The 26,869-nt window shown below is 54.8% G+C and overlaps 1 protein-coding gene across 2 annotated transcripts; it reads right to left on the bottom strand.

Moving 5' to 3' along the window:
• Positions 1–45: 45 nt before the first annotated feature.
• ADA (adenosine deaminase) lies at positions 46–26,537 on the bottom strand. 2 transcript variants are annotated; one of them, XM_055437652.2, is made up of 12 exons: positions 26,363–26,537; positions 15,904–15,965; positions 10,276–10,398; positions 7,287–7,430; positions 6,468–6,583; positions 5,170–5,297; positions 4,164–4,235; positions 3,974–4,075; positions 3,577–3,641; positions 1,556–1,685; positions 839–941; positions 46–363 (listed from the first exon to the last, which is right to left on the bottom strand). In XM_055437652.2, exons 1-12 carry the CDS (start codon positions 26,393–26,395, stop codon positions 350–352), a joined length of 1,092 nt encoding a protein of 363 aa, XP_055293627.1. In that variant the 5' UTR covers positions 26,396–26,537; the 3' UTR covers positions 46–349. The 2 variants fall into 2 exon arrangements, with proteins under 2 accessions (XP_055293627.1, XP_088699872.1); XM_088843746.1 differs by lacking the exons at positions 46–363; positions 839–941 and adding an exon at positions 972–1,423.
• Positions 26,538–26,869: the final 332 nt, after the last annotated feature.

The raw sequence follows: 26,869 nt of genomic DNA, 5'->3' as shown, positions 1-26,869 counted from the left end.
AACCCAAGTCGCCCACCCCAGACCGCAGTGCACACACCACGGGGCTGCACAACCCCAGCCATTGGCTTCTTTATTGAGCACCAGATTTTCAGCACGTCACCAGAGGAGGAGGAATTCGGATTCAGCCTGCCCCCGGCCCTGATCCCGGCCCAGGCACAAAATCGGAGAGCCACGGCCCTGCCGAGGTATATGTGTGTACGGAAACAGGCACATGGGCTTCATGATCATCGGTAGATGATTCTGGAAATCAGTCTCCCTGGAAGGAGTAAAGGTAAGCGTGTCGCTTGACCCCGGAGCTGTGAAGGCTCCATCTTCAGGGCCAGGACTCGGAGAGGTAGCCACGATGTCTTCACGGACACTGCTCTGCTTGACAAGTCAGAGAAGAAACAGATTAGGCAACTTGTAGTATCCAGGCCATCAAACAAACAAAAAAATCACAAGACATCAGAGCCAGAGAGGAACCCCTTTGTACAGATGGGGAGACTCAGGCTTGGAGCAAGGGAGGGCTCTGTCAAGGCCACACAGGAAAGAAGGAGCAGAACAGAGCTGCAGCCTGGGCCCAACTCCCTGCCCTTGGCTTTGGGCAGCCCTGGAGATGCCCCAGATTGCCGAGACTTTTGGGAGTGGGTTTCAGAAAGTCTTGTCCCCAGACCAGCCTCATTAGAGGCTTATGCAGAATGTAAGCTGGTCTTGTCAGGGGCTACCACTAGCCAGGGAGTCATCACCCACCCTTGGTGCTGCCCAGGAGAGGAGTGGAGAGCGTCCTGCTAGAAGCCCCCGGAAGCCAGACGGAAAGCCAGCCCAGGATGCCAGCCCAGCAGATCCACCAGAAACATACCTGCAGAGGCCGGAGGGGGCATCCCGTAGGCCTTATAGAGCAGATCAAGAAGCTCCCTCTTCTCATCTTCAGGGAGGAAACTGGACTTTGCTGCATTGATGTTCTGGAAGGGCCAGCATGACAGAACGTGAAGCCAGACAGCACGGAAGGGAGCCCTTGGCAATCTAATGACAGTCCAGCCTCTTCATTAAACACGGGCAATTCATTAAGCTCAGCGTGGGGAGCCCTTGTCCAGGCTCACAGGCAGCAAGTGCCAGAGTAGAGACTTTGAGGGTCTGTGTTCTTAAAGTGGCAGGACATGACACACAGATGTGGGAAGGAGGCTGGAGAAACCTTTGAAGACAGGGCAGGCTGTGTGGGGCCAGAGAGACAGTCCTGTGGGGACAGACTAGGGGTGTCAGAACCACTGAAATCCAGGGCTCATCCTGGGGCCCAGGAGTGGCCTGCAAACCATACTTAGGATGTAGAGCTGAGCCCCTTTCTGGGGAGATGGCTGACAGCATTGAAGGTCTCTGAGGGCACTTGAGCCAAGCAAAGGATAGAGAATCCAGTCCCAGGTCAGGATCTCAGCCACAGATGTCTTCTCTGTGGAAGACATCGAACTCCAGGTCTGGCTTGGCCTGGCCTGTTGAGACTCACCCCTAGGTTCTCCAGGGGTTCCAGGGCCTGCAGGCCGCACACTCGCACAGCCCAGAGCTACGGCTCACAGCCACTCACCAGTCTCTTAAACTCCTCTTCGGTAAAGCCCATGTCGTGCTTGGTCATCTGGTAATCAGTGTCCAGCGTGGACTTGAAGATAAGCGGGTCATCCGTGTTGAGCGAGTAGTTAGCCTGGTCGTTTTTGAACCTGGATATGGGGAGGGGAGCAAGGGAGAAGCACCCCCCTGTTACTCGTAGACGTCCACCCTCCTCTGAGCCTTGTGGCACCCTTGGACATGCCTGGAAGATCTCATCGTTGTATAGCAGAAGAAAAATTCAGAGAACTCCAGTGACTTGTCTAAGGCCACATAACCATGAACTCAAGACTTAAAGCATCCAGCCAGGCTTAGAGCCAGCTAAAGGCAGGAGAGGAGCCAAGTAGAAGGGCGCTTCAGTCAGTCAGTCAGTTCAGTCGCTCAGTCGTATCTGACTCTTTGCGACCCCATGAATCACAGCACGCCAGGCCTCCCTGTCCATCACCAACTCCTGGAGTTCACTCAAACTCATGTGCATCGAGTCGGTGATGCCATCCAGCCATCTCATTCTCTGTCGTCCCCGTCTCCTCCCACCCCCAATCCCTCCCAGCATCAGACTTTTCTAGTGAGTCAACTCGTCGCATGAGGTGGCCAAAGTATTGGAGTTTCAGCTTTAGCATCAGTCCTTCCAATGAACACCCAGGATTGATCTCCTTTAGAATGGCCTGGTTGGATCTCCTTGCAGTCCAAGGGACTCTCAAGAGTCTTCTCCAGCACCACAGTTCAAAAGCATCAATTCTTCGGCGATCAGCTTTCTTCACAGTCCAACTCTCACATCCATACATGACCATGGGAAAAACCATAGCCTTGACTAGACGGACCTTTGTTGACAAAGTAATGTCTCGGCTTTTTAATATGCTATTTAGGTTGGTCATAACTTTCCTTCCAAGGAGTAAGCAGCTTGGGATGGGCTAAAAAAGCAAACCCCCCTCCCCCAGCTACCACCCTCTCTAGCCTTCCCCTTCGTAGCCGCCACCCTGGCAGAGTTGTTTGCACCTCCCTCCCCCAGCCATCCTCAGTCCCACTGGGATCTGACTCTTCAGACCCACCATGGAAACTGTTCTTGGCACCGTCTCCGACTGCCATCTTTTTGAGTCCAGAGGACATTTCCTAGCTCTTACCTCACCTGACTTGTGTCGCAGAATTTTATACTGTTGACCTTTTCCCCAGGTTTCTCAGATACCACCACTTGGCTTTCCTCCTGCCCATCCCTTCAGTATCACTGTCCTTCTACGTTTCTCTCCTAAGCCCTCCTGCTCCACCACCTGCTGAGGACTTCCCTTCTCCTTCAAATACCACATCTGCTTAGATGACTCGAGTCTTCCTCCAGACCAGACTGTAAACCCACGTGCCCGCAAGAGCCTCCACTTGGAAGTCCTGTAGGTACTGCCCACTCCATGTCCTAAAGCAGACTTTGGGCCCCTGCTGTAAATGGAGCCCAAGCTCCCTTCCTTGTCATAATCTTGGCAGAGAGACCATCAGTGATGGCCTGACTGCGGTCACCCAGAGTTCTCGGTGAACTTCTCCTGGGTCAGCTTTGCCCTCCCGAGGCTTCTCCCAGGGCAACCTGAAGAAGGGCCAAGGCCATGGGGTGGGACTGGATGGATGGGTAGGGGAAGAGACTCTCCAGGGGGAAGTGTCAAGATGGTGCTGGGGGAATGCCCAGAGACCACGTGGGCAAGAGAGACTCATCTTCCTCATTGCTAGGAGGCAGAAGCTGGAGTGTGGAAGTTCCCTTGTGGGTAACAGGGCATTCTGCTAGAGCTGGATGGAGCTATAGGGCCCCCAGCTCTCCTTTCCAATACCTGAGTGACCTTGGTCAAGTTACACCACATCCAAGCTTTGGATTCCTCACTTGTCGTAGGATAAGGACAATAATTCCTGCTCCCCAGGCACTGGAAGAGATTCCATACCCGAGACCCGGCGGGGCCAGCACCCAGTGTCTGCACCCCCTTCCCAGCCTTGGCTTTCCTAGTAAAAAAACTGAGTAGGACCAGGCCTCACCGAACAACCGGGTGCTCCGTGCCTTTCTTCCAGGCGCCGGTGAGGTAGCTGGACCAGGGGCAGACCTGGAAGAGGCGGCGGGTGTCTGGCACGAACCTCTGCATCCTCCGGGGCCACGCTGAACCCCCTTCCCCTGTCCCTGGCCAGAGCCACCTGCCCTGGCAGCATTCTTGCCCTGGTCACGCCAGTGGCCTTGTAGCTGAGTCCCACGAACCTGTCAGTCCTGGTTTTCTCCCCCACCCCGCCGCAATTAGGCCCTCGGCCACGCCCCAACGGCCCCTGACACCTCCCCGCTGTGGCCCCTGGCCCCGCCCTGTGCCCCTGGCCATGCCTCCGTGCCCCCTGGCTCCACCGCACTCTGCACCGCCTCCCTGTCCTCCCCTCCCCGGCCCCTCACCTCGAAGTGCATGTTTTCCTGCAGCAGCCTGTTGTAAAGGGCTGCATCCTCCAGGGTGTGGTAGCCGTGCCCCAGCCTCTCGGTCTTGAGTGTGTCCACGGCCTGCGGACAAGCAGCGTGGAGCCCAGCATGTGCCTCAGGAGCGGGGGGAGCGGGGAGAAGGACCCCTCCACCAACTCGCACCACTCACCTCTTTCACCACCTCGGCCGGGCCCACCTCCCCGGCGTGGACGGTGCGGTGGACACCGCTCTTCACGGCCTCCTGGAAGGGCAAGGGCAAGGTCAGGGGCGGCCTGGGGTTCTCCCCGCGGGCCTTGCCTTCACCGCACCCTGGGGCTGAGTCAGCCTGGCCTGCTTCCAGACAGGGAGGTCTGGGTGGATTTTGTTTTTGTAACCACGTGTAAGTGGTCGCTCTCATTTATTAGGCAGTTATTATGTGTCAGGCACTGTACTTGGTTTGGATACACTATGGTAACATTCACAACTGCTCTGATACTTGTCTTACAGGGAAGGGCAAGGGACAAACTCAGGAGTGTCAGGGATCACAACCAAGGTCAGACAGCTAGGAAGTGGGGGCTGAGCTCTGAAGTCAGGCAGACTCCAGAGCTCCTGTTCTCCACCCCAAGCTTCACCCCTTCCACGGGAAGCACGTCATGAGGCTTTGAGAGGTTGCCTCCATCCAACCCAGTCATCCCAGAAGATGGAACAGACCCAGAGAAGAGACAGTCTTGCCCAAGGTCACATAGCAAATCATTAGGCAGAAAGGCTCCAACACAGGACCCCCAGCATCCAGTGGGGTTTTTTTTCCTTCATGCCAGAGTTCCAATTTCTAGGGCCCCTAGACAGCTTCCCTGGTGACTCAGACGGTAAAGAATCTGCCTGCAATGCAGGATACTGGGGTTCAATCTTTGTGTTCAGAAGATCCCCTGGAGAAGGGAAAGACTACCCACTCCATTACTCTTGCCTGGACAATTCTATGGACATAGGAGCCTGGTGGGCTACAGTCCATGGGGTTGCAAAAGAGTCAGACACGACTAACCACTAACACTTTAGACCCAAGTCAAGAACCCTTGGGAGCCCAGGGGGCCTTGGGATTGGGATCCCCAGTCGGTGTGACCACTCCCTACCGGGGTGGAGATATGCTCCCTGCGTGCGACTTCCCCCATGCTCCCCGACCTCTTTCCCCTGGGACCCACCGCGTAGGCCTCCACGTGTCCAGGGAAGAGGCTGCTGCCTTCAATGGTCTCATCTCCGGCCAGGTCAATGGCCACCACGGTCTGCTCTCGATACTTCTTACACAGCTCCACCACCTCGGAGGACCAGCCTGTGGGCGAGATGCCCGCCGGGCCCCTGGCAGCGGCACGGAGGAGAAAGACTTCCCACCCCACGCACCCCTGCCTCCCACCCAAGGCCAGCGCAAGGCAGAGGGCCCCGGGTCCTGTCTCCCAGGCCTCAGTGTCCCCTCCTTGCAGAGCGGACACCACCTGCTGCAGCACAAGGTCACAGGGATGCTTTTGCGAAGGCCCTGCGGGTGAGACACCGGGGGCAGGGCCTGGGCTCAGTAAAGGACAAGTGGCAGTTCTCGCTCTCGATCCCCGACACCCACCTCAACTCAGCAGAGGGGATGGAGGTCCACACAGGTTAACATTTAAACCTAGAATGTAACTCACACTCGTGTTACTAAATGTACCCCTAACTACTGCACATGCACAACCAGTGAGGTCACCGTAAAGAATGAACCACCACAGGCTCTGCAACCAGATGGCCCTGGCTTCCGGTCTGGGCTTCCTGATTTGCTGATTGAGCCTCTGCCTCAGTTTCGTCATCTGCTGAATGGGGCTACAGGGTGGTCTCGACCACCAATGTCAGACAGTCGTCCTGCCCCCTAGGCTCCTACGAGGATTACAGAGAATTCAAGCTACTCTGCCCAGGGAGGCCCTCTGCGTTGATATCAGCCCCTGTGGTCTCACTCCTCCTCAGGGCAGAGAACAGGGTGAGAACGGTCACCTCTGACAAGGCATATCTGAGGTCCAGAGAGGTGATGTGATCTGGCCAGAGTCACCCAGCCTTGGAAGCACAAGCCCTGGAGGTGTGACCGGTGTCAGCCACAGGGAGACCCTTCAGGCCCTGGAACGCACACCCTAGTCCCAAGTTCCACAGCTCTGACAGGAAGGGGCCCAGCCCACAGAGCCTCCAGGGAGGACTGCGAGCTGACGGGAACCTGGCTTAGGCCTTCTCTATTGTGCAGGCTCCCTTGGTTTTGAGCCTCCTGCAGGTCACATGGCTCTCAGGCTCAGCCTCCCTGGGGAACCAAGTCTTTTGCAGGAAGTTCTGAGCCTGCCCAGAAGGAAGCCCCGCCACGGTCCAGCTGATGGGCTCAAGGGAGATCACAGGGTTGGGGGGGACACACAGAAGACCAAGTATGACCCCCCCGCGCCCAGTCAGGTGACGGTGGTGGCATCAGATGGGCGGCTGGGGCCGGGGCCGCACTCACTGGGCTGGTGGCGCATGCAGCACAGGATGGACCGCACCTTCACACCGAAGTCCCGCTCACCCTCCTGCAGGCCCTGGCTCACCAGCGACACCACCTCATCCGGGGTGAGGTCCCCTCTGTATGTGGGCAAGAGAAGGCGTAAAGGACATGGCTGGGATGGAGGAGGGAGGAGAGAGAGGAAGGAGGGGCCTTCCAGAAGCCCCAGGCCCCGCTAACCCACCACCTCCACGGAAAGGCCGAGGGAGATGGCCCCAAGGCCTCGGACACCCCTTCCATCTTCCTTGGGTCTGCCTTGGGGCTTTCAGACCCAGAAGTGCTGTCCCAACTGGGGGTTGTCAGATGGCCTACTCAAGATGGAGAGCTCTGCTAAGCTAAGGTGTTCTGATTTCCACTTGTCTACAAGTATCAGAGTCACAGCTAGAAGGGGGCAGGGCGGTTGAGAGGTACCACGGGGGTCATCCCTGGGGTCTAGGCAGAAGGGGAAAGAGTGGGCCCCGTCGCTTCAGCTACCGGGTGAGGACGGGACCCCTAGATGTTACTGGGTAAGCAGGTTCATGTTCTTAGACCACAGGCCTGTGTCCAGGACTACGGATGGCAAAACACAGCCAAACGCTTTTGCCCAAGGTAAGAACAAAAGCCCAGGTGAGGGATGGGAACCACGTCCCTCAGGGCACAGTCAGGCCCATCTTGCTGAGGCTGCGGACCAGCTCAGGATGCAAGATCAAAGTCTTGCTTGGGCCGGGGCTCCCAGTGTGCCCCTCAGTCCCGGGCCAGGCCACCCTGTCACGGCCCCAGCACAGCCCTCCGGGGATCACTCACTCAGCCTGGTTCCAGGGGATCGGCTCCACCTTGGAGTTGGCCAGCAGGTGCGGGCTGTAGCGCACCTCCACGTACACCACGCCCTCCTTGGCCTTCATCTCCACAAACTCGTAGGCAATCCTTTTGACGGCCTCCCGGCAGCCCCTGGGAAGGGAAGACAGAGATTCGAGACAACATTCCCCTTGGGTGCTCCAGGAGTGACAAAGCTGTCCCCAACCCATGGCAGACCAAACCTACGTGGGGCCCCCACTCTCTCATCCCCTAGTCGCAAGCTCTGGGCCTCTACTGGAGAAGATCCTAGAAATCCAGCACATCCTGTCAGCTTTCCTTCCAGCAGATGCCAATGCTCGCCCCCTCCAGCCCGGTTCGCCCACCTCACCAGCCTCTCCATCTCCACACTTGTCCCAGTACAGCAGCTACTGCAGCTTTTAAAAACGGAAATCAAGGAATACCACTCTGGGACTCCCCTGGTCCAGTGGTTAAGAATCTGCCTTGCAGTTCAGGGAACGCAGGTTCAATCCCTGGTCAGGGAACTAAGATCCCACAGGCTACCGAGCAACTAAGCTCACGTGCTGCAACTAGAGAGACCCTGCATCACAGCTAGAGAGTCCCTGCACCGCAACAAAAGGTCTCACATCACACCATGAAAGATCCTGAATGCCGTAACTAAGACCCAATACAGCCAAAAATAAAGAGTGTCACTCCTCCACTCTGAACCCTAACGGCGTCCCACTTCACAGAGGAAATCTCAACTCTGAGACCCTGCCCACACAGCCTGCATAATCCGGTCCCTGCCAACCTCCCTGCTCCTTCCTTGAGGCCTCCAGGGCCTTCTTTCCACCCAGAAAACAGTCAAGCTAGTTTGCAGGTCAGGACCTTTGTGTTTGCAGCTCCCTGGCCGGCAGGCTCTTCCTCGGATCACCCTCCCCTCCCTGCTCCCTCCATTCAGAGCCCGGCTCCAGCCTCACCTCCTCAGGGAGGCCTTTCCTGGCCACTTCATTTTAAAACAGCCCCTCGCCCTTCTCCACCCCTTCCCCTGGGCTTCAGTTTTTTCCCTGCCACTTATCACCACCTGACATGACGGATCACGTGGTTTCTTTATTAGCCGATTTTTAGCTCCCCAACCTAGAACATGGTCTCCATGAGACAAGGACCCTTCTGTCTTGGCATGGCTACGATCCCTCAGCCAAGGACAGAGTCTAGGACACTGCAGCCACTGAAATATTTCTTGAGTGATAGATGTAGGCCAGCAGGGAGGAGAAATAGGAGAAAAGGACACACGGAGGGAGCAAAAGCAAAACTAGAGGAGGGGGATTGCACCAAACTAAGGAGCTTCCACACAGCAAAGGAAACCAGCAGCAGAGTGACAGGCAACCTACCAAATGGGAGAAAGTGTTTGCAAACCACACACGCGGTAAGGGGCTAATGCCCCGAATGTGGAAGGAATTCCTATAACTCAACAGCAAAGCAAATAACAATACAAAAATTGATTTAAAAAAAAATAGGCAAAGGGGAACTTCCCTTGTGGTCCAGTGACTAAGATGCTGTGCTCCCAATGCAGGGGGCCCAGGTTTGATCCCTGGTCAGGGAATTGGACCCCACGAGCCACAGCTAGGACCCAGCACAGCCAAATAAATAAATAGTTTTAGAAAATAGAGGACCTGAATAGACGTTTGTCAAAAGACATACAAATGGCCAACAGGCACACGAGGAGGTGCCTGACGTCGCTAATCGCCAGGGAAATGCAAATCAAAACTGACTTAAGCCTTCACGAAGCTGGCCCTCTTCTGTCTTGTGGCCCAGAGACAGGAGCTGGGTAGCAGCACAGGAGAGGTACCGCGGCCTGTATGTGAGCTCCGCCAGTCCACGTGTCCTGGTGTCCAGGGGGAGGCAGCATGCGTACCTCAGTATCTACTGACGTGCCAAGGATGGGGGCCCTCCAGGCTGAGCCCAGAAGCTTCCAGAAGCCAGCAGCCTTGGCACACATCTTCCTTCATTCCCCAGGACTCCTCATTCCTGTCCTGCCACCTACCCAGCCAAAGGCTTCTATCCGGCTCGCACACCCTACTCACTGGTCCCCCAACAGCTTGTCCTTCAGACCTTTCCTTAGGTCCAGCCCTCTGGACAACAGCCCACCCTTTCCCTCCCCAGGCTCAGTCCATACTTCCTCCTCCAGGCAGTCTTCCCTGCCTCCTCCAGCCCCCTCCAACTCTTGGCTCTGACTGCCAAGGCCCAATTATCGCCTGCCTTGGGAATCTCTGCTTCATGCCAGGAAGTTCAAGGTGACACCAGGGCGAGAATCTGGGCTTCACCCCTTGCTAGCTGTGTGGTCCTGAGTAAGTTCCTTCAACTTTCCTGAGCCTTCATCTCCTTCTCTGCCAATGGGGAGGGGGTCCAGCTCTCAGGACTGTGAACAACTACAAAGAAGACAGTTCTGTGAGCTGCACATGGTACATTCTTCTATATCTAAGTCTACTATTTAGAAAAAATGGAAAAATAAATTTTAAAATGGAAGGAATGAAAAGCAACATCAAACCAGCAGTGCCTGGCTGTCAATAAAGGTAGCAACTGTCCTCATAGTAACAGGGAGCTTGCCGAGGACAGCGCTGTGTCCATTCCAAACCCCGGCCTGGGAGGGAGAGGGTCATAAGCCTCACAGACTAGATAAGGGAGCTGAGGCACAGAGAGGGCAAGTTCCCCCAGTGTCGCAGTTATTTCCTGAAAGATTCTGATGCTAGGATCTGTGTTCTCAGCCCTCACATTCTGCTACTTTTCTATGGAAGGAGAGGAGTTTCCACCCATCACACCCACTTTCCAGAAGGGAAAGCCAAGGCCTAAAGGCGTGGGAGATTTGCAGCAGGAGTGCACCCAATGAGAGGTCGAGCAGGGCGGCACAGTGCCGTCTTCTGCCCCACAGGCTGAGGTGTGCAGACTGCGGGCTGGCAGCATGACATGATGCTGCCCAGGGCCTGCGGGGTGGGAGACTCACGCAATGGCAGACATGTAGTAGTTGAACTTGGTCAGGAACTCTGGGAGGCTGAGTGGCTTGTCCATGCCAATGATGTTCTGTAGCCCCTCTGGTGTGTCAGCGGGGAGGGTGATGCCCCTCTTCCTGGGGACGAAACAATGAGGATGGTGGATGACCCTGGGCAGGACCCTACCAGTTCCTGACAGGGTGCAGGTATCCAGCTCCTCCCATTGGACAGATGGGAAAACCGAGGCCCAGGGCATATAGAACCAGGACCCAAATCCTTCCAGGACCTCCTGTCACTGAGGCCATAACCAGCCAACAAATCTCTAGGAGGACAACTGGTGTTAAAGCCCATTTAACACATGAACACACACACACACACACACACACACACACCGGTATCTGGGGACATGGAAGGTGCAAGGGCGAGCTCGTGGTAGAGCCAGCTGATCCTGTGCCAGGTCAGGGGTTATCAGGGGCAAGAACGGCAGCACACAATGCCCGGGGCAGGGTCAGGCGCCGGACTTCCCCACCCCACCCTCCGAGTGGCCGGCACATCAGAGAGGCTGGCCCGGCTCATTGTGCTGGCAGAGCACCAGCTTCTCGCCTCCAGTCTTTCCCCAGCTCTCTCCCCTCCCTGCCCACAGCCCCCTACATGTGGCCGCTCAGTACAGGCTGGTTGGGAACAGCCCTTCTGCTCCAGGGCCTCCGTTTCTCTGCAGAGCTCCCTGCCTCCTCCCAGCCGGGCCCGCAGGGTACGAGGCTGGGCTGGCTTCCTCGCTTCTCTGCTCTTCTGGGCCCCGTCCCCACCCATGGGTCACCCCGGGCCTCAGTTTTTCCACTTGTAGGATAAAAACGACAGGCAAAGAATCCCAGACATTCAAGAGATGCTTCTCCCATGAGGGTCAGGAGATCAAAGGAACTCTAGGGAACAAACAGGCAGAGAAAGCTTAAAAACCTTAAAACCTACAGCCTCAAGGAGAAGAAACAATGCTCCATCCTTGAGAACACTCCTTTTTAAAAAGGGGACTTTCAGGGAGGAAGAAAGAGCTCTCGGAGATCTAGAAGAATAGGGCAGTGAACATCAGGATGTAATAAAAGGAATGGAAAACAGAATTGAGAAAATCTTCCGGCAAGTAGAACAAAAGACAAGATAAAAAATAGGAGCAAATGATTAAGAAAATTAAGTGATTCAACCAAGAGGCTCAGCCTCCAGTGACTGCAGAGCAAGAACAGAAAACGGAAGGGATGACATGCCAAGAAATGGAAAATGGACTGAAGTGTTGCAGTCTTTTTAATAGCTTGTTATTAAAATGTTTCTCTATATAAATACCTTTTCCCTAAGTCCCCCTAAATGTGTCCTCTTCCGCTTCAAGGTGACCCCAGGCCTCGTGAGTGTCCTGTGGGTATCACCAGGGGTCACCCTGGTGCTCAAGCTCCGAGTCAGGCCTCCGTCCCTGCCAGGTGTCCCCAGGGAAGATGATGCCCATGGTGTGGTCCTGGCACCAAGGTCAGGTGCTCAGTGCCCCCTGGGCCTTCCCCTGCTGGCCAGCCTGCCTCAGTCACCCTCACGAGGCCATCCCCAGTCACCACGGCCTCTGCAGAGCCCGTACCAGTTGTTAGATGCTATATTTGGCATATCTTTCTGGGAGCTGGTGGGTGGAAGGCAGAGAAGGTAAGGCTAAGCCTCCAACTCCCATATTCCCAAACACAGTGGCCACATTTGCCTCAGGCCCCCCCAGACCAATCCAGAGATCCAGAACGTTTTAGGTTTTTTTTTTGGTACTCCATATAGCATGCAGAATCTTAGTTCCCTGACTAGGGATCGAACCCGCGCCCCCTGCATTGTAAGTTGAGAGTCTGAACTGCTGGACCACCAGGGAAGTCCCAGATCCAGAGCTTTCGATCTTCTCCCTCTGCACATCACCATCTGAGGGCCCACAGTGTGCTGGGCCTAGGTAGCCAAGACCAAGGCAGACCCTTGTGTCTGACCACCCGCTATGTGCCTCCCCCAAGCCCCACCCTCTGCCAGGCTCCACATTTCCTAATATGGCTCCTCCTTCCTGGCGATAGTGAGGATAAAGTCCCCACATGCCAATGCAGGAGACACAAGAGACACATATTCGATTCCTGGACTGGGAAGGTCCCCTGGAGGAAGGCATGGAAACCCACTGCAGTATTCTTGCCTGGAGAATCCCAGGGACAGAGGAGCCTGGTGGGCTACAGTCCATGAGGTCGCAAAAGAATTGGACACGACTGAAGCGACTTAGCACGCATACACTCACTCCTCTATCTACCCAGTTGCCTGAACCCAAGTCAGGGGCCTCCCTGAGATGCCATCTCCCTTACTCATCAACAACTGGTCCCCAAGCCCTCATTATTTCATCCTAAATATCTCTCCCATTAATCTCTTCTTCTCCACAGCCACCCAAAAGAGATCTTTTTACCCCACAGATAGAGTGACCCGGGAAGGCTTTTTGGAGGAGGTGACAGTTAAGCAAAGAGTGAGATTGTCCTTTTCCCCTGAGGGAACAGGAAGAGAGATACAGATAGGCAGGATCAGAGCCCCACTAGAGCCCCAGGAAGGAGCAGTGAGAAAATTGCAGGGCAGGGCGGCTGCAGATCAGAGCAGGGCCAGTGGTGGATGAGCCAAGGGGCAGGCAGGGCCAGATGGGGGCTTCGTAGGAGCTGGGACCTTATCCTGAAAGCCCCGGGAAGCCACTGAAGGATTCCAAGCAGTGGGGTGACATGCAAAGATGCACTTTTTAAAGAGCTCCTCCTGGCTGGGGTGTGGAGAACAGAGGAAAACCAGGGCAGAAGCCAGAGTGGCTGCAGTGGTCCCCTAGGAGACGATCCAGTACCTCTCATGGGACTGGGCCTCCAGAAGCTGCTAGACTAAGCTATAAAGCTCCTCCCCAGGACCCAAGGTTGAGACAGGAAGGAACTGTTCCTAGATCCCTTGCCATCTGGTGGCTCAAACAGTAAAGAATCCACCTGCAATGCCGGAGACCCGGGTTCTATCTCTGGGTCAGGAAGATCCCCTGGAGGAGGGCATGGCAACCCACTCCAGTATTCTTGCCTGGAGAATCCCATGGACAGTGGAGCCTGAAGGGCTGCATACAGTCAGTGGGGTCACGAAGAGTCAGACACGAGGATGGAGTGGCTAACACTTTAACTTTTCACTTTCCCCTTCACCTGCAGCCACTCACGGCAGCCAACCTCTCTCCACGAGGGCCAAGCTCAGTTCTTAGATGGCTCCCCAGTCAGCCATGGCCATACCCTGGTTTTTGCTCATTTCTCTGCCTTCCTTCCTTGGTGTTGCGATACACTAAGAGCCAAGAAGATTTCCTCTTCTTGGGCTTCAAAATCACTACAGACGGGGACTGCAGTCATGAAATCAGAAGACAACTGCTTCTTGGCAGGAAAGCTGTGGCACATCTACACAGTGTGTTGAAAAGCAGAGATTTCTCTGCCCACAAAGACCTATATAGTCGAGGCCATGGTCTTCCCAGTGGCCACATATAGTTGTGCGAGCTGGACTGAAGAAAAGGCACAATGCCAAGAATTGATGCCTTCGAACTGTGGTGGTGGAGAAGACTCCTGAAAGTCCTTTGGACAGCAAAATCAAACCAGTCAATCTCAAGGGAGATCAGCCCTGAATATTCACTGGAAGGACTGATGCCGAAACAGAAGCTCCAGTATTTTGGTCATCCGATGCAAACAGATGACTCACTGGAAAAGCCCCCGATGCTGAGAAAGATTGAGGGCAGAAGAAGAGGACATCAGAGGATGAGACAGCTACACAGCCTCACCGATACAATAAACATGAAGTTGGGCCAACTCCAGCAGATGGTGAGGGACAGGGAGGCCTGGAGGGCTGCAGTCCATGGGGTTGCAAAGAGTTGGACACAACTGAGCGACTCAACAACAGCAACAACAAGAGCCCAATAAAGAGGCTGAACACAGGCTTTGGTGTTCAAAGTCCATCCTCCTCCAGTAGGAACCAAGTCATCCTGGGCAGGAGCTCTCCCCCTGAGGACCTCCACATCCTTGTCAGTAAAACACAGATCGTACTTTCTTTTCAAGGTACAGGGAAGAACAAATGAGGCTATTTGTGTGTCCAGGGAAAGATGGCAGACTCTCAAGTCCAATGACTTGGGTTTAAATCCCAGCTCTTATTCAAAGGCTGTGTGATCTTGGGTAAGTTACCCAAATTCTTTGCTGATTAGGTCTGGCATGTTTGAGAACACTTGGCATGAACTAACCAAGAAGTAGCAGAAGAGGTCAAAGAGATTAACACAGGCTTTGTAGAACTCCAAGGGCCATGTGTGGACACTGGCTTTGACCCCGAGCAAACTGGGAGGGTTTGAGCAAGGAAGCAATCCAATTCCACAATGTTCTAAGATGACTGTTCTGACTCCAGTACTGTTGGGGACAGTAGATGGGGGAGTCAGGGTGGCCACTTGGAGACCAGTCAGGAAGTCACTGCAATAGTCCAATGGCTCAGACAAGGATGGTGACAGGGAGGAGACAGTGGTCAGATTCAGAATGGGCTTTGCAGAAGAGTGGCAAAGTCAGGAAGGAGATTGAGGAAGAAATTAAAGCCCCCAAAGACAAGATAGAAGAAGAAGAAACAGGTGAGGGAATTCCCTAGTGGTCCAGGAGTTGGGACTCTCTAGTCTCACTGCTGAGGGCCTGGGTCTGACCCTTGGTCAGGGAACTAAGATCCCGCAAGTCATGTGGCATGGGAGCAAAAAAAAAAAAACAGGTGAGAACACAGTCAATGGAGGCTCAAGTCACAGGGCAGGTAAAGGCCACTGGATTTGGCTGGGGTGGAGGAGGTGTCAGGCCAGACACATCCATGCTTCCCCCCATCAGCCCCAGCCCACCCCTCCTGGGAGCCTCCAGCATGTTCTGTCCATGTCCCAGTCTGACTGACTTCCCGGTCCCTTACCTGCTGACCTCAAGATCAAACTCCAGCTGGATCAAACCACACCCCTTCTCCAGAGCCCAAAGAAGTGCCTAGATGGTTCCAAGGATGCCAAATAGACATGGGAAACAGAAAACCCGACCAGCTGCCCCACAAGGGCTACTCCCCTTCCTCCTCCCTCTACCCTGCCCTGGACACTCTCAGATTCTTGCTCCACTAATGAGCATGATATGACCCCTTAATGGGTTGCCTGCGATTAGATCCCATCTGGGTACCTGGTTAACCCACCCTAATGCCCTCATCAGGGACCCTGTGTCAACAGCTGGTACTTGACACTGGGCAAAGGACAGAGATAAGCCCAGTGGCTTCACCCCACTTAGTCAGAGGCATAGGTTACAATTAATAATCGTAATATCATCACAAAGAGACATTTATGGAGCACTTAGCATGCTCACCCTCAGCTAAGTATTTTTTGTGCAATACTTCATCCAAACCTCCAGCTCACTGGGGCAATGGTCAGGGGTATGGACTCAGGATCACACCTGTTTACATCACAATTCACTTCCCCTACCCTGACTTGGTTTCCTTGCTGGTAAGTTGGGGACAATAATATACCCACCTCACAAGTTGTCACGAGATTTCAGTAAGTCAATCCAAACAACATGGAACTCTCCAGAGGCCTCCTGGGGAAGATGGCCTCTTATCTGTGGACTTACCTGCCATAATATAAGATGGTTTCAGGCTTGATGGCTCCATCCAGGTGGACATGCAGTTCTACCTGCAAGGGCAAAGAGGGAAAAGAGAAAAAACAAACACCCATAAACTGGAGAATCCTGTGGACAGAGGAGCCTGGTGGGCTACAGTCCATGCGGTTGCCAAGAGTTGGACATGACTGAAACGACTTAGAACGCGATGTTGTGTTTGTTTTGGGTGGACAGCAAAGGGACTCAGCCATACATATACATACATATATTCTCCCCTTGCATTCCAAGTTGCTTCCCCACAGGGAAGACCAGGCAAGAATCCTGGAGTGGGTTGCCATGCCCTCCAGGGGATCCTCCCGACCCAGGGGTTGAACCAGAGTCTCTAACATATCCTGCATTGGCAGGTGGGTTCTTTACCATTAGCACCACCTGGGAAGCCCTAATTGGTTATACTCCAACACAAAATAAAGTTTTTGTTTTTTCTTAAAAGATCTTACCACAACTCCAGAAAGGGCACTTGCTACTTGGCTATCTTGGTGACCCTCTCCCGTATGCTCATCCCCACCGACACTCAGAACACAAGGCTAAAAGCTTACGGACAGGGACTTGGGGGCCGCTCATCAGACTGGACTCCCAGCTCCGCCTCTTCTCTGGCTGTGTGATCTTAGACAGGACACTTGAGCTCTCTGAGCCTGTTTCCTCAACAGCCAAAAAGATTGCCTCCCTGTCCAAGAACAATTTAAGGATTTTAAAAGGTGGCAAGTTCAGCCCACAGGCAAGAGCCCCTGCCTCTCAGCCAGGGTCCTTTGCACAGGCTGTTAAGAAAAGCAGAGCAGGTGCTGGGAGACGGTGGGGAAGCAACTGCCATCTCTCTGCTCCAGGTCATGGAAGAGCTTTTCCCCAGCCAGGGAGAGACTCAGACCATTTTTAATAAACATCTCTACCAGGGTGGGGCCTTTTCAGAACTTGGGAGTCCAGACAAAAAGTGGCCACCCTGGCTGGGGAGGGAGTAGCCAGGGACCCACTGGCCCAAGGGCATCCCAGGAGCACCCACATGAGCTGCCTCCTGTGTGGGAAACCCAGCCTGGGGCCCCCAGGGGCCAGCAGGGCCAGGGCCGCCAAGCCCCCCATCAGCAGGATAACAGAATAATCAGATCTCTCCGGAAGTCATTCAGCCGACAAAGGACCAACTCTGTCGCAGACTCTGCATCCAGTGAGTTGTTGGATTCCCTGACAATATGAATTTAATGCCCACTCAGCCAAAAGTTGACTAGATTCTCAAAAAGTACTCTGCACTGGGAACACTGAAGGGCGGGGAACTGCCAACCAGCTGTTCGACCTTGGACAGGTGACCTCACCTCTTTGAGCGTCCAGTTTCTTTTCTTTTAAGTCTTTATTGAATTTGTCACAATATTGCCTCTTTTATGTTTTAGGTTTTTTGTCCACAAGGCAAGTGGGATCTCAGCTCCCTGATCAGGGATCCAACCCACACTCCCTGCATTGGAGGAGTCCTGGTCCCATGAGGCTTACAGTCCAGCAAGAGAGAGAGAGACGTTAAGTAAATGTCACACTGGTGAATGCACATTCATGAGTCAAGTCAGCTCCTGGGAGGCATGAACGTAGACCTACCAAAGAGGCAACAAACAAAAGAACTCACTCAGCTAGAGGGCCGATGGTGGTTTCCCAGAGAAAGCAGACGTTGAGCTAAGAGCTAAGGATGAAATTTCCTAAAGGAAATCAACCCTAAATATTCATTGGAAGGACTGATGCTGAAGCTCTAATACTTTGTCCACCTGATGCAAAGAGCTGACTCACTGGAAAAGACCCTGATGCTGGGAAAGATTGAGGGCAGGAGGAGAAGGGGACGACAGAGGACGAGATGGTTGGATAGCATCACTGACTCAATGGACATGAGTTTGAGCAAACTCCGGGAGATGGTGAAGGACAAGGAAGCATCGTGTGCTGCAGTCCATGGGGTCTCAAACAGTCGGACATGACTGAGCGACTGAACAGCAACAGACAAAAGGGGTTGAGCCGCAAGGCTGGAAGAGCATCTAGACAGAGGGAACAGCATGTACGAAGGCCATGTGGTGGGAGCAGAACATGGTGTGAGAGGGACTGAACACAGGTCCAGACAGGGGAGCACTGGTGGGACTGGAGAGGCTGTAGGGGCACCAGAAGGGTTGGGTTCTGACCTGAGAGCAACAGAGACATGGGTTTGATGCTGAAGAGGACAATGCATAGCTTCAGACCGCTGTTGTCAAGTTTTTGAATGATGATAGTGAGGCCGACGTGCCAGGTGGACAGAAAGGGGTGTCAAGGAGGATGCTTCAGGTCAGGCCTGGGTGAGAAGCGATTCTGACACTGAGACCGAAAGCCTAGGAAGAGGATCAAGCTCTGAGCAGGGAGGAGGGGTCGAGGCATGGGGAGAGAAGCACAGTCAGTGTGATCTTGGGAGTGTGAAGCTGGGACGCCGCCGAGACCTCCACGCGCTCGGGGACTGAGCCAGGGGCTGTGCGGGTCTGGAGCTCCCAGAGAGATCCAGGCTGGAGATGTGAGTAGGAATACGGGGACTGTGGTCTTGACTGAGCTCCCCCAGGGAGGGAACATAGAGGGAAGAGCAGGAAGGGAAGCCTGGGTGAGCGCCAGTGCCCAGTGGCTTACAGAAGCGTGTGAGGCTGGAGAAGAGCTGCCAGAGAGATGGAAGAAGGGAAGCCAGGAGCATGCAGGCTGCAGAAGGTGAGATTTCAAGAGGGAGGAGTCGCCTCCCCGTCCCCCTGCGGATGGTGCAGTGGGCTGAATGGTGAGCCCCCCAAAAGACAGCTATATCCTAATCCCCAGAACACAGACTTCCGTACAGGGCAAAAGATGGGATGAAAAATCTTGAGGAGTTTTTCCTGGAATATCTGGGTGGGCCCTACACCCAATCCCCGTTTCCCTCATGAGGGAGGCAGAGAGTTTTGAGAGACACACACGAGAGGAAGCACACTGGGACCACAGCAACATGAAAGTGAGGTGACCACAAGCCATGGGACACCTGGAGCCCCCAGAAGCTGAAGAGCTGACACGTGGTTATGAGAAGGTAGGAGAGGGCCCCTCTGAGAAGGAGAAAGCAGAGGACGAGTCAGCAGGGGGAATGGACAAGGAAGGAGAGCTATCAGCTCCAGGCAGAGGGACATGCGGGCGTTATGTATCTGAATCAGGCGGCGAGGGATGAGGCCAGAGAGAGAGGTAGGCAGGTGGAGGGCAGGTGGAGGGCAGGGAGATCTCACAGGTCACAGGAAAGGGTGATCCGCTGAAGGGTTTCCCACAGGGCAAGTCACCTTGTAAAAGCTTCCTCTGGCTGCCGTGTGGAAAGCAGGCTGAAGGGAATCAGAACAGAGGACAGAGGCCTGAGGGTGTGGTCCAGATGGGAGATGAGCCCCACAGGGAAGACCTGCTGCAGCACCAGACACGGTACGGGAGCAGGAACTGACTGGTTCCCCGGAAAGGAGGCCTCAGGGAGCCCGCAGGATACGGGTGGCAAGGGCGCCCCGGGGAGAGGGAAAGCAGAGCCTGCCTCTTGCGCCCACCCCCCACCTCCCACTGCCCCCCAACCCGTGCTCTTCAGGGCCTCCTGGGAAGCTGCCCAGATACATTTCAGGGGAGGAACAGAGGCCAGGAATTGCCTGCATTGGCGGTCCATGCTCAGGCAGGCCTCCCACTGAACTTTCTGGAAAACAGATGACCTATAGAGAAAGCAGTCAGCCTACCCCAGATGACAAGCAGACACAAGCTCAGAGACGGTTGGGGGTAGCGGGGGACCCTGCTCTATCAGCCTCCTTCAGGGGAAAGAAACAGCAGTGATCTCCAATTTACCATCTCCAATGTTCTGGACCATCTATATCTGTTCTGTTCTGTTCTGTTCAGTCGCTCAGTCGTGTCTGACTCTTTGCGACCCCGTGGACTGTAGCCTACCAGGCTTCTCCATCCATGGGATTCTCCAGGCAAGAATACTGGAGTGGGTTACCATTTCCTTCTCCAGGGGATCTTCCCGACCCAGGGATCGAACCCGGGTCTCCCGCATTGGAGGCAGACGCGTTAACCTCTGAGCCACCAGGGAAGCCCAAGGACCATCCATATGCGTCATTTTATATCGTCCTTGCTGGGAAAGATTGAAGGCAGGAGGAGAAGGGGATGACAGAGGATGCGATGGTTAGATGGCCTCACCAACTTGATGCACATGAGTTTAAGTAAGCTCCAGGAGCTGGCAATGGGACAGGGAGGCCTGGCGTGCTGCAGTCCATGGGGTCGCAAAGAGTCGGACATGACAGCTACTGAACTGAATATCATCCTTACAACCAGGGAGGTAGGGACTTCGTTCCCATTTTGAATATCATCCTTAAAACCAGGGAGGTAGGGACTTCGTTCCCATTTTACACATGAGGAAACAGGCTCACAAAAGTGTCCAAGGATGCAGAGGCAGTGATGGAGTTAGGATTCGTACTACCCAGGTTTGAACTGAGCTCCTGCTCTACTGCCTCTGCAGGCCTAACCTCAGATGTAAGTTGCTGCTTACTGTTATCGGACCCTTTATTTCCTTTCATCTTTGCCCCTCGGCAAGCTCCTCAGGGGACACCCTAGCTCCATGTTGTGGATGGGGAAATGGACTTGCCAAGTTGAGCTCAGAGAAATTCAGGAACCTGCCGGGTTATCCAGACCAACAGGGGCAGAGCTGGGGCAGAACCTGAGCCCCTCCACCTCTAACCCAAGTCCTGCCCACCGGCCACGCTACCTCCCTAGAACTTGCAGCACACCTAACTAGGCCTCCTGAGTGCTGCGGGGTGTGGCGGGTGGGGGAAGCACCCCCCCCACCGCCCCCTGCGCTCACTTTCCACGAGGCTGACTCAGCGAGCATCTGACAGAACTGCAGGAAATCCTCCACGTCTGAACAGGATATATCCCCAGTTACCAAAAAATATTTACTAAGTCCCCCCACCCCCAGGTGCCAGGCACTATGAGGAACACAGGGAATCTGTGCTCTCAGGAGACACCAACAGGCAGGTGAGGCCCAGGAAGGAAAATGCACTCCCCAAGGTCCCTAGTGACTCAGTGGTAGAGAATCCGCCTGCCAGTGGAGGAGACCTGGGTTTGATCCCTGGGTTGTGAAGGTCCCCTGGAGAAGGGAATGGCTACCCACTCCAGTATTCTTGCCTGGAGAATCCCATGGACCAAGAAGCCTAGAGGGCTATATAGTCCATGGGATCGCAAGGAGTCAGACATGACTTAGCTACGAAACAACAACAAAGGTCACACCAGGTGTCAGTGGCAGGGCCAGGACAAGGCCCCAGGTCTGGAACTCTAGGACCAGATGCTCCCAGATCTGACTCCCACTCACGACTGGCCAGGCTGTCTACCTTCAAGGCACAGCTGAACCAGACTTATTCTCCCCAGCACCCCCCACCCCAACTCACCAGACAAACCCATTTTGTTTTCATCTCCCTGACTTTTATTTTTATTTATTTATTTAATGTTGTAGAAGGCATTCTACAACATGCGGGACCTTATTTTCTCAACCAGGGATCAAACCCCTGCCCCCTGCACTGGGAGCTCAGAGTCTTAACCCCTGGGACCACCAGGTAAGTCCCCATCCCACTGACTTTTCCAATTCACTTACTTACCATGCCTGTGTCCCTGACTCTCAGGTCCCGTAGCGGGGACTTTGTGCCATCCTGCTGTGCCCCCAGTGCCTAAGACAGAACCCCGCATAGCAGGAGGTGCTCAGTAGGTGATAAACAACTAAGTGATTGTTTTCTGCTCTCCCTGTCCTGGGTCAGCAGTGCTGTGTCCTCTCTCTGCAGCAAGGAAGGGCTGACCTACCCACCTTGGGCCTGGCAGAGAAGCCAGATGGGGCAGAGTAGCCAGGGTGGCTTGACCAGCCCCCAGGCCTGGGCACTGCAGTCAGAACCAGGAGGAGCCACAGGTGCCCATGACCCTTCTTAGCCCCACTCTCGGCACTGAGTTGGGCAACACCAGGGGTCAGTGCCCTCATGCCACCACAGCCTCTCAGGCAACTTTTGGGGTGATGTCAGGAGACAGAGCGGCCTCAGGGCTGCCATTGTGTCAACCTCACCTCCTCCAAGAAGTCCTCTGGGCTCAGCCCCATCTGCGCCTGTAGCTCCAAAGTACAGAGCAAAAAGAGCCATCCCTCAGTGCCTCCGGCTAATTCAGGGTCCAGCTGAGCTGCCTGGGCCTCTGTGAGCTTCCCCAGGGGGTTTCACAGACGGCAAGGTGTGTCCTCAGCCAGGGGTCAACCTTAGGGCAAAAGCCTAGGAACTCAGCAAGGTTACCCCCATTTTATAGATAAGAAGACTGAGGCTCAGTGGGATTTGAGAACTTGCCCTAGGGCACAGTCTAATGAGTGCCACACCCAGAAGCTGTTTGATTCTAAAGAGGGAGGTGTAACCACCACAGCACACTCTGTTCATCCTGCATATCGGTGCTGAGTCAGTGCTGGTCAAACAGGATGATTAAACAGGATGATTAATAACCATGATGAGGGTGATGCAGCTAGCATCGGCCTGGCCGCTCACCCAGGCCTGCACTTGGTGTTTTATGTAGGGTGGATACAAATATGATTTCCGTTTTACAGATGGGGAAACTGAGGCACAGAGAAGCCACTCCCTTAACCCCAGAGACTGTCTGTCTCTCCCCTGACCTTGCTCTTCTGGGGGCCTCAGAACCTAAGGAATGAGGGTGAGATGGCCCCCACCAGCTATAAATATAGGCTTGAGCCTCACCTTGGCTGCCCTGGCCTATTCTTCTCCGCTGTCCAAATCCAGGCCACAGTCCTACCCTTCTCTGGCCCAGGGGCATCCCCCAGGACAACAGGGCAGGCAGACAATCTTCTTCCAGCTCCCAGGGGCCCTTCCCTCGAAGGCCAAGCCCACCCTGAGGTCAGATGTAGAATCATAGAATCGGGAGGCTGTCTGCCCTGCCCAGCCTCGCTGTGTGACCCCAGACACCACACTCCCCGTTCTGGCCCTTGCTTCCTCCTCTGTGAAACACAAGGCTTGAAGGAAACCCAATCTCTCTCTTCCCCTCCCTCCCAACTGCCACGTGCATTGTAATGGGTAAGGCCGGAGGGCTCTTCCCGGCTGGGCCGCATTTTTCTTTTAACAGGTGGCTCTAGTAACAGCAAAGCCCCCAGAGCCCACAGCAGTGCTAACCCAGGGGGCTTTGTGGCAGGAAGACCAGAGGCAACAGTGAGAGCCGCAGGTGCGGGTGGAGAGGCCGCTGCAGGTGCGGGTGGAGAGGCCGCTGCAGGTGCGGGTGGAGAGGCCGCTGCAGGTGCGGGTGGAGAGGCCGCTGCAGGTGCGGGTGGAGAGGCCGCCGCAGCCCCCGCTGCGCTCCCCAGGGAGGAAACACGCCCCGAGGACCTGCCGGCCAGCCAGGTGCTCACAGGCCCCAGTCAGCATCCATTTCCCCCCAAGAACTGCGTGACCCTGGCTTTATCAGCCCACCTTACAGAGAAGGAAACTGGGGCTCAGGGAACTGTCCACCTGAGCCCTTGTAGCTGCTAAGCGGTGAGGCAAAGATCCCTGCTCAGTCTGTCTGAAGCCCACGGCCACCCTGCTTCTAACACCGCCCCCACAAAGTGTGGTGTAAATCTGCAAAGCAGTTAACAGCATCTACCTCGGTCTTGGGTTGGGTCTGGGTTCGCGTCTAGCTCTGCTGTTTTCTGGCCGTGTGACTTTGACGAGTTCCTTCCCCTCTCTGAGCCTCACTCTCCTTATATGTATATGAAGATAATAACAGGACTGTTTTTTTTTTTTTTTTTTTAATTTTTGCAGCATATGTGTCTGCATTTCCCTGACCAGGGATCCAACCTGTGCCCCCTGCATTGGAAAGTGGAATCTTAACCACTGGATCGCCGGGGAAGTCCCATAATAGGACTTACTTTAAAGGACTGCTGTGAGCATTAAATGAGTTAATATACACAAAGCAGTTAGAACAGTGCCTGAAACAGAGTGAACATTCAAATAAGAGAAAGAAAAAAGTATGTTAGACATTGAGCTTCAATATTCTGCATGAGCAGGGAGCCTGGGCTGTTGCAACCTGGACCAGCCTACAGCTTCAGGGCTGTCAGATTTTGCATAGCAATGAACAAGCCACTTCACCCGTCACACCTTAGTTTCATTATCTGTAAACGGGGACAAAAACATCCGCTTTGTCGAGCTGTCCAGAGGATTCTGGGAGATAAATCACCCAGGTGCCTGGTGCCCACAAACACTCAACTGGCAGCATTGTTACTCTTGGTACAGTGACAGCCATGTGAGCATCGCCCTCCATGACTCTGAACTCCTGAGGGTCAGGAGGTTTTCCAGCCTTGCCTCCTGTGGAAACAGACTGATAAGGGCCCCCCCTCCATCCGCCTTTATACCTCCTCCAGTGCCCAGCAGGTGTTCAGGAAGTTATTTGTTGGAATAACATAATCAGAGAAGGTAGGCAGCTGCCTTGGGTTTTGCTACTCAAAGTGTGGTCTGTGGCACAGCAGCATTAGAACCTCCTGGGAGCTTGTTAGGAGCTCAGTATCTCAGGCCCCAAACCCAGATCTCCTGATTCAGAGTCTGAACACTAACAAGTGTCAGGTGATGTGAATACACATGAAAATTTGGAAGACATGGCCTTGCTTTGCCTTCTAAAAGTTGGCTGGTCCTGAGAAACCAAAGAACCCAACAGCAGCTTCTGTCCCAGAGAGGCCCACACTAACGTAAGGCACCACCACCCCTAGTGGCTTCTGCAGAGGCAGTTCAGGAAAGCTGGCTTCGGCACCAGATTTTTGAAGCCAGCCCACCCTGGGCTCTAACCCCAGCATCACCACATCCTAGCTGTGTGATCATAGGCTTCATTAATTTCTGTGTCTCTCTGTTCATCTGTAAAATGAGACAACCCCAGCTACCACCCAGAGTCACTGCTAGGATCAAGTGAATTAATGAAGTGTAGTATATTCAGAATGGTGCCTGGCACAGAGCAATAATTCAACTCAATAAGTTCTAGCTATTAATTCTAGTGGTTCCCCATCCCACACACAGGAAGGCAGGGAGTTGGCTCTGGTCACAATGGCTGAGATCCACACTCCTGGCTTCACTGACCAGCTCGGACACATTCCCTCCTCTCAATAATACAAAATGTATCGCATCTCACGTACGTGGTGGGTGACACTCTATCTTCCCTCTCAAGCATTGCCTTTTAATCTTTGGACACCTCCATTACAGGTAGAGCCCATTTCCCAGCTGCAGAAACTGAGGCCCAGAGAGGGGAAATGGCCTGCCAGCTTGAAGCAGAGAGGATTGGGAGAGGCCCAAAAAATGATTTGTTCCTTTGAAGGCTTCTCCCCCACTTTGGTAAAACACTAACGATGGGACATGGGGCATCCAGGTGAGCTGTGAAGGAGGCATGCGGATGGCAGATGTTTGGCCCCAGCTCCTGAAACATCTGGCAGGGAGCAACAGAGGCGTTTGCCCTCTGGTGGGGGCATCAGAAGTGGGGACCAGGCCTTACCTCATCAGAGTCCCCCCTCCCCTTCTCCCCAACATCCAGGACTCTCACCCATGCTTTAGTGATACCTGCCATCATCACTCACACCTATTTCTCAGAGAGGCAAGTTGAGGCTGATTGCAGCTCGCTCCTTCCTCTGACCTCACCCAACCCATCTCAGACCCCACGAGCTGATTCACTCTGCTGGACAGACTCCTGGGCTCCTTTCCCTGGACTCTCTCAGTGCTTCCAAGCCTGCCAAGTGGGCCTGGACCCTCCCTGACCCCACCATTCCCAAGACACCACAGCTGGTGGGAGAAGGGACAAGGAATTTATCCGTTGGTGGCTAGTGGCCATGACTCAGCCCAGAGTGAACTCTATGGGGGCCCAAGGCCTAAGGCCCATCCAGCCCCTCTAAAGTGGGGAGAGGGGTTCCCTGCTCCCCTCTCTACCCTTTCTGGCATGGCCCACTGCTCTCACAGGCACATCCACAAACCAGGGTTCCTTGGTGCTCACAACACAGTCATAGTGTTGGAGTATAAAGCTGTTTTCATTCACCCTGCACTCATGTGTTGCTCACACTAGGTGCCTGTGGGTGTAGATACAGGGGCCCATTTGACAGCCAAGGTTCAGAGAGGTTAAGCCACCTGCCTAGACTGCTCAGCACAGGCATTGCTAGGATACCCATTTGACAGACAGTGAAACTGAAACCCAGATGGGCCAAATCAGACGCAGAAGCAGAACTTGGAGGCCAGCCAGGGGCGCCTCCAGATTCAGGACCCTTCCTGTCTCATTGCTTCTCATTAACCGGTCTGGAGGCGGGCAAGGACCTGAACTGAGGGAAGAACGCGCCTCCAGCTGCCCCATTTGCTCCCGGGGCAGTGGATGCCCCCAAGTCCTCCAGCCAGACAAGGAGCCGGACCCCGGAACCCGAGCCCCCGCCCGCACTCACTTTGGGCTTGTCGAAAGCTGGCGTCTGGGTCATGGTGCCAAGCGTGCGCCCCAGCGCTGCTCGCTCCGCCGAAGAAAGATCGGTGGTCCCCGCTGGGTCGATGGCCGGTCCGCTTCTCCGGGGGCCCGCAGTGACCGCGGCCCGCCACGCTACTCTTAACGGGGCCCGGCCCCGCCCCCGCCGTCCGGGCCCCGCCCCGCCCCGCCTCCTCGCCGGAGCCCCCGCCCCGCCCCTCCCCATCGACCGGCTCGCTGCGCATTTCCTGAAATTCCTGAGGCGCGGGGTGGACAAACCCGAGTACCCTCGGAGCCTTGGCCTGCTCCACGTCTCTGGTCCGGGACCCCGGGTTGGAGCCACCTGTGGGCTCACACTCCAGCCGCCTGGCCGGGCTCTGCGCCGGCCCGGTCCCTCCTGCAGGGCCACACTACTGCCTGGGCGCCTACATGTGCCAGGCCCCAGCTGGAAACTGGGAAATCGGTGCGCTTCACAAACTTAGTGGGGCTCGCA

This window comes from Moschus berezovskii, chromosome 15, assembly GCF_049115385.1.
Source record: "Moschus berezovskii isolate FMDL1 chromosome 15, NW_MosBer_1.0, whole genome shotgun sequence".
Lineage (NCBI taxonomy): Eukaryota > Metazoa > Chordata > Mammalia > Artiodactyla > Moschidae > Moschus > Moschus berezovskii.
The sequence above is the reverse complement of the archived record's forward strand: the minus strand, read 5'-3'. Positions and strand labels throughout refer to the sequence as shown.

What these genes read in the sequence shown, in the direction of transcription:
- ADA (XM_055437652.2), bottom strand. Translation starts at nt 26,395, where the DNA reads ATGACCCAGACGCCAGCTTTCGACAAGCCCAAA. An exon ending in CAGCTTTCGACAAGCCCAAA is followed by an intron (nt 15,966 to 26,362) that starts GTGAGTGCGGGC and finishes TTGCCCTTGCAG; the next exon opens with GTAGAACTGCATGTCCACCT. An exon ending in TACTACATGTCTGCCATTGC is followed by an intron (nt 7,431 to 10,275) that starts GTGAGTCTCCCA and finishes TTCCCTTCCCAG; the next exon opens with GGGCTGCCGGGAGGCCGTCA.